The sequence below is a fragment of the Beta vulgaris genome, chromosome 3 (genome assembly GCF_026745355.1).
Source record: "Beta vulgaris subsp. vulgaris cultivar EL10 chromosome 3, EL10.2, whole genome shotgun sequence".
NCBI lineage: Eukaryota > Viridiplantae > Streptophyta > Magnoliopsida > Caryophyllales > Amaranthaceae > Beta > Beta vulgaris.
This window is the reverse complement of record NC_079204.1, coordinates 48,424,285-48,431,134: the sequence shown is the minus strand read 5'-3', so window position 1 is coordinate 48,431,134 and position 6,850 is coordinate 48,424,285. Positions and strand designations below refer to the sequence as shown.

At 37.5% G+C, this 6,850-nt stretch overlaps 1 protein-coding gene across 1 annotated transcript; it reads right to left on the bottom strand.

Annotated features, from left to right (window-relative positions):
* Positions 1-5,942: 5,942 nt before the first annotated feature.
* Positions 5,943-6,582, bottom strand: LOC130590836 (uncharacterized). The gene is made up of 2 exons (XM_057393409.1): positions 6,355-6,582; positions 5,943-6,191 (listed from the first exon to the last, which is right to left on the bottom strand). The coding sequence occupies exons 1-2, from the start codon at positions 6,580-6,582 to the stop codon at positions 5,943-5,945; spliced, it is 477 nt and encodes a 158-aa protein (XP_057249392.1).
* Between the last annotated feature and the right edge of the window lie 268 nt (positions 6,583-6,850).

Genomic DNA, 6,850 nt, shown 5'->3' with positions numbered 1-6,850 from the left:
GACCTCTGTAGACGATCGAGACACTGTAAGCTGCTTCTTAGTCTTCTAGGAAACATGATAATATCCCAACAATACAAACCACCCACTTAAGGATCTCCGAGTAATAGGACAACTAACTCAATCAGAATCACACCACCTTTAAGGCGGAGATTACTATGAGAACGAAATAATACTCCTTGGATTTTTCTTCAAGTATCTAACCACTCTCAGAGCGGCCTCCTAATGAACAACTTTAGGAGCCTGCATAAACTGTGACAAAATACGAACATAATATGCCAGATCTGGTATAGTAACAGCAAGGTAAATCAACATGTCCATCAATCTGCGATATTTCTCTGCATCATTAAACAAAGGAGATCAGCGAAAGGAAGCTGATGGAGCTGCTCCATAGGAAACTCGGCTGGCTTGGCACCCAATAAGCCGGCCTCAGATATGATATCCAAGGCATATTTTGTTGACTCGTAAAAATTTCATGCAGCCCCTGAGCAATTTCAAGAACTAGGAAATATTTCAAAGCACCTAAATCCTTCATTATAAAACATTTGCCAAAATAAGATTTGGAGTTCAGTAAAGCTTCATGATCATTCCCTGCAATAATCATATCATCCACATAGATAAGAACGTTCAGATGCATATTTTTTCCTGGTCAAAGTGAATAAGGAATAGTCAGAATAAGACTGTTTAAACCCATAGGCTTTCAAAGCAGTGGCTAATTTGACAAACCAACACCTAGGCGCCTGTTTGTTTTTCATCCTGCACACCAGATTAGGGTTTTCTCCCAAGAGGAATTTTCATATACACTTCTTCCTCCAAATTACCATGTAAAAATGCATTATGGGCATCCATATAATGAATATCCCATTTTTTTCACTGCTGCAATAGCCTAGAAAGTACGAACTGTTGTCATTTTTGGTACAGGGACAAAAGTTTCATTATAATCAATTCCTTCCACCTGATGATGACCAAATATAACGAATTTGGCCTTCAACCGCTGCAGTTTTCCCTGCTCATCATATTTTTCGATATTCACCCACTTACTTCCCAAGGCCTTCTTGCCTGGAGGAAGAAGTTGCAATTTCCATGTGCCTTGATCCTTCATAGCTTTTATCTCACCTCCCATGGCTTCACGCCACCCTTCATGCTTTATAACTTCTTTAAATGACTTGGGAAGGTGCCCTGCAGTTATAGTTGTTAGAAATCTATGATATTCATCAGAAAACTTTTCATAACTAAAATAATTTGTAATAGGATATGGAGTATCTGAAGACTAGGGGTGAGCACAACCGGGTACCCGGTAGAATTTCATAGACCCGGACCCAGTGGGTATTAAAAATCTGGAATTGGAACTGGTCCAACCGGGTCCTAAATTTTTGGACCCAGACCCGGAACCGGTAGGTACCAGGTCCAGAACTGGGTACCCATTTGTAAGTTTAACAACATACTAAGATGGGCCAATTGAGCTGTAAAATTTTAAAAAAAATTAAATGGGCCTAAAGGCCTACTAAGTACTAAGTTTTTACTTAATAACTATTATCCTATTACCAATTCTATATGAGTATATAAAAAAAAAAACCAATTCTAAGTACCGGGTATCCGGACCTAGACCCGCTCCAACCGGGTACCTAGAGCAGAACCGGGTACTCACCACGTACCGAATCCGACAAAATTCTACCTAGAATTAGAATCAGATGCAACTGGGTTAATTTTCTTAGACCCAGACCAGACCCAGTTAGATCGGGTCCGAATCCAGACCCGGCGGGTCCATACCAGGTCCGGGTCTGGGTCTGGGTACCCAGAATTTCTGCTCACCCCTACTGAAGACGTGATAAACATGTGCCTGAATAGATGAACTTTTCTTTTTCACTACAATATGAATAACATAATCCTGCAATTTCTTATTTGGGATTTTCATACGTTTTCCCTATCCCATATCTGCAAGACCATCCTCTCTACTCCCTCCCTGGCAACACCCTTATCACGAGGCACCCCAACATCCGGGGCCACGCGTGGTGCCACGCCACACGGCTCCTCAGTCTCGGAAACCATCTCACAAGGCAGATCATCCTCGGCAAGCTCCTCGGCCACGCCCGCCTTACACCAAGTCCCCCTTCAACGCCTACGGGAACTTCAACACTTCATCATGAAATTCATCAACCACTGCCTATCCCTCAACATGCATCTCTCTCAAAGGTTCAGATACAATAAAAGAAAATTTATTTTCAATAAACTTAACATCACGAGAAACAAAATATTGTTTGGTGTCTAAGTCATATAATTTACATCCTTTCTGAGTGTAAGAGTATCCAACAAAATACATCTACGACTCCTGCTGGCAAACTTATCACCGCCATTATATGCATGACACAAACAACCAAAAATTCTAATATTTGTCATCGAAGGGAGCTTGCTAGACAAACACTCATAAGGAGTTTTATAATCAAGAATAACATAGGGAGTTTTTTTTTATAATCAAAAATAAATTAATAGGTTCAATTTTTGTCACCTTTCTCATTCATCGTCATAATATATTTATACAACCTAAGTAGAGCGAGAGTCCTACTTCACCACAGATTAGGAATAATAATCCTATTCCTAATACATATAATATATAGAGCGCTAACCGTATCTAAAACCTACTTCTACCTTTTCAAATACAACATTTGTTTTTTTGATAGATAAATTAGAATAATCAAATTTTGCATCTAAAAAAAAGAGTGGTATAATAAAGGATCCTGTAGTGGAAGGAACTCAAAATGGTAGTAATTTTTATCCCGTTTACCCTTATTCTTAATCTTACTTTTTTTAGTTTGTCATGTTATTCTATTTTGTTTTAAGAGAAACATGGAGGGCCAGAGGGGTAGCTGTTCAGCTGTCACTTGTATATGTTTCCATATTGACGGATTTAGTTCACCAGTTTTTGTGTTCTATTTTTTGCTTCTTAATTCTACTTCCTTCGCTCCCATTCTTTTAGAAGTAGAGTAATATCAGTCATGTTATGCTGACTAAATTATTAGGTGAGATGGATTGAATTAGGCTAAAGCTTAGACTCTTAGTTGAAAGTTCTCAGTAGAGTTTGACAAAGCATTATATGAGATGGATTGATGAAGACTGAAGAATTGCATATTTAAGCTGGTCATTTTCCATTTTCAATTATTAATGGTGTTGATTAATGATCATTGGGAATTGGTGGAAGGGTAGATTAGGAATAAAAAATTATACGAGTGATGGGTAGTTGGTAATTAAAATATTTTGATGATTTTTTGTGTGTTTTAGTACGAGAAAGTCTAAATATCTAATTGTTCAATATCTAAATATGAAATAGAGAAACTAGTCTACCCTACCTTAAGTTTAATTACAATAATATCCTTTAGGTGTACGGACTACTGGTCCAAAGACTTCTCTCTTTGCAAGAGATTTTAATTCTGCCTCAATTGCTTCCTTCCATTTTGGCCAATCATCACTTTGTGCACACTCTTCAATAGACTTTGGTTCATGATCCTCATTTTCTTCCATAACATCAACTGCTACATTGCATGCAAAAATTTCATCGACGTCGATTTTATTTCGGTTCCATTTTATTCCAGACATGACATAATCAGTTGAGATCTCTTCATTGTCAGGTACCTGAATTTCTTCCTTTGCCATGTCTAAAGTCTCTCCTGGAGATCCTTCAAAATTCTTTGTTTCCTCGATCTAGCCATTATCAATTCCCGCTCCTTTTCTTTTCCGAGGATTCTTATCTTTGGAACCAATAGGTCTACCACGCTTCAGGCGTGCTGTAGACTCACTAGTAGTTTGATGTTTTCCTTCTGGGACATCAATTTTAATTGGAGCATTCACAGCTGGTATATGCGACTTGGTTACTCTATTTGGGTCAGTAAATGCGTCTGGCAATCGATTTGCTAAGCTTTGTAAATGAATTATCTTTTGGACTTCTAATTCACATTGTTTATTACGAGGATCAAGATGAGATAATGATAATTCATTCCAACTGATTTCCTTCTCCAGCTGTTTATTCTCTCCCCTTAATGTTGGAAAAACTGACTCATTAAAGTGACAGTCTGCAAATCGAGCCTTAAATAGATTCCCTGTGGATGGCTCTAGATATTTAATTATTGATGGAGATTCATATCCAACATATATTCCTAACCTCCTTTGAGGACCTATCTTAGAACGATGTGGTGGAGCAATTGGAACATATACAGCACATCCAAAAACTTTTAGATGGGAAATATTTGGTTCCTGACCAAAAACCAATTGTGATAGGGAGAACTTTTGATTACTCGTTGGCCTGATGCGAATTAATGCTGCTGCATGTAATATAGCATGTCCCCAAGAAGAGATTGGGAGTTTGGACTTCATAAGTAGTGGACTAGCAATCAACTGGAGACGCTTTATTAATGATTCAGCTAGACCATTTGTGTGTGAACATGTGCTACAGGATGTTCAACACTTATCCCAATAGACATGTAATAATCATCAAAGGCTTGAGAAGTGAATTCACCAGCATTATCAAGGCGGATTGCCTTCATAGGGAAATCTGGAAAATGTGCTCGTAATCTAATTAATTGAGCAAGTAGTCTCGCAAACGCCGGGTTGCGAGTTGATAGCAAGGATACATGTGACCATCTACTCGATGCGTCAATTAAAGCCATAAAATATCTAAATGTTCCACATGTGGGTGAATTGGCCCACAAATATCTCCCTGTATACGTTCCAAAAAATTGATAGATTCAAAATCTATTTTGGTTGGTGAAGGTCGTATTATCAACTTGCCTTGTGAAAAGCACCATGAGAAATCATTAGGAAGAATCTTCTGGTTCTTCAATGAATGTCCACATGAATTTTCAATTATTTTCCGCATCATTATTGAACCAGGGTGGCCCAACCGGTCATGCCAAATAGTGAAATTATCTGCAAACTTCCTGTTTACTATGGCATATGTTTCAATTGTATTGATTTTAGTGTAGCACAGACCAGTGGAAAATGCAGGTAATTTCTCCAAAATATTCTTAGTGCCTTGGGTAATACTCGTGATATGAAGGTATTCAACATTTCCTTCACTTATTGTCTCAATATGATATCCATTATGGCGAATATCTTTAAAGCTCAATAAATTTCTTTGAGATTTGGGAGAATATAGTGCATCAATGATTTCAAATTTTGTTCCCATAGTAATAATTATTTGCTCTTCCGGAGCCTTCAATTATCTTTGTACTACTGATATAGTACTCACACTAGTTTCTTTCATTGTCAAATAAGAGAAATATTTCTTGCTTTTTAGTATGGTATGAGTAGTTGCACTGTCTGCTAGGCATAAATCTTCACCATTCATTGCTAACTAAACTTGAGGGGATTCATATTCTTCAAATAAATGAAATAACAATAATATATAAGAATAACTAAATAACCAAAATTTAACAATGTCATATAAAATCATAGTACTAACAAATAAAATCTAAAATAAAATAAATACATAATCCAAACAAATTCATAGTAATAACTTAATAAATGAAAACGAAGTTTTATTCTTTAAATGACCATAATCGAATCTAAGGATTAGTTATTCCCTTCAGGGGTGGTGAAGAAATCAGCAACTTCCAGGTGAGTTGTATTGCCACAATCAAAATCACCTTCGCCATCTTCGTACACAAGATTTGTTTCTACTTTCTTTCCCTTTTGCTTCAATGATTGTTGATAAGGTCAACCAAGTGTTTTGGTGTACGACACGTACGAGACCAATGACCTTTTCCTCCACATCTGTAACATACATTGGTCACGTTCTCATTTTTATCTTTCTCTTGTTTGTTATCATCTTTATTGTCCCCTTCTGGTGGGAATATGAATTCTGGAAAGAACCACCTCGGCCTCGACCTCGACCATATCCGTATCCACGTCCACGTCCTCGACCATGTCCATATCCACGTCCACGTCCACGTCCACTATTGTTGGCATGATATTTTCTTTCCCATTATGGGATTCGCATTCGCTTCAGGGAATGGAGCAGAACCAGTTGGACGTGATTCATGATTTTTCATCAGTAGCTCATTATTTTGCTCAGCCACAAGGAGACAAGATATAAGTTCAGAATATTTCTTAAATTCCTTTTCACGATATTGTGTCTGCAGGACAACATTATTCGCATGAAAGGTAGTGTATGTTTTCTCTAGCATTTCTGCATCAGTGATTTTCTATCCACATAATTTCAATTGTGAAGTAATTCTGAACATAGCTGAGTTATATTCACTTACAGACTTAAAGTCTTGTAGTCTTAAATGTAACCAGTCATAACGAGCTTTGGGTAGTATTAGTTTTCTGGTGGTCATACCTTTCCTTTAGATTACTTCAAAGGACTTGTGGATATTTCACAGTCAAGTACTCAATCTTAAGACCCTCATGGAGGTGGTGGCGAAGAAATATCATAGCCTTAGCTTTGTTTTGACTTGTTGCTTTATATCCTTCTTTGATTGTATCACCAAGGTCTTTTGCATCTAGGTGAATTTCAGCATCTAGCACCCAAGACAAATAGTTCTTGCCAGTAATATCAAGGGCCGCAAATTCAAGTTTTGTAAGGTTCGACATAGTTCACTATATACAATTGAAACGAAAGCAGAAGGGTCACGGGGGTGACAGCATGTGATAAACAGCAGTTATACAAATTTTAACCACGAAAAGACAAAAAAAAAATTACAAAAATATGTAAGCATCAGTTACTAAGCAAATTCCTACTGCCCTACATGTATCACATGAAGCACCGCAAGTCCGCAACACAATACTACAATAAGTCAAACCAAGTTGACATCACAGTGGCAAACATATGGCAGTAAGTCTCTAAAACATGAATTCTCTA

What these genes read in the sequence shown, in the direction of transcription:
- LOC130590836 (XM_057393409.1), bottom strand. Translation starts at nt 6,582, where the DNA reads ATGTCGAACCTTACAAAACTTGAATTTGCGGCCCTTGATATTACTGGC. An exon ending in TGACTGTGAAATATCCACAA is followed by an intron (nt 6,192 to 6,354) that starts GTCCTTTGAAGT and finishes TTATGTGGATAG; the next exon opens with AAAATCACTGATGCAGAAAT.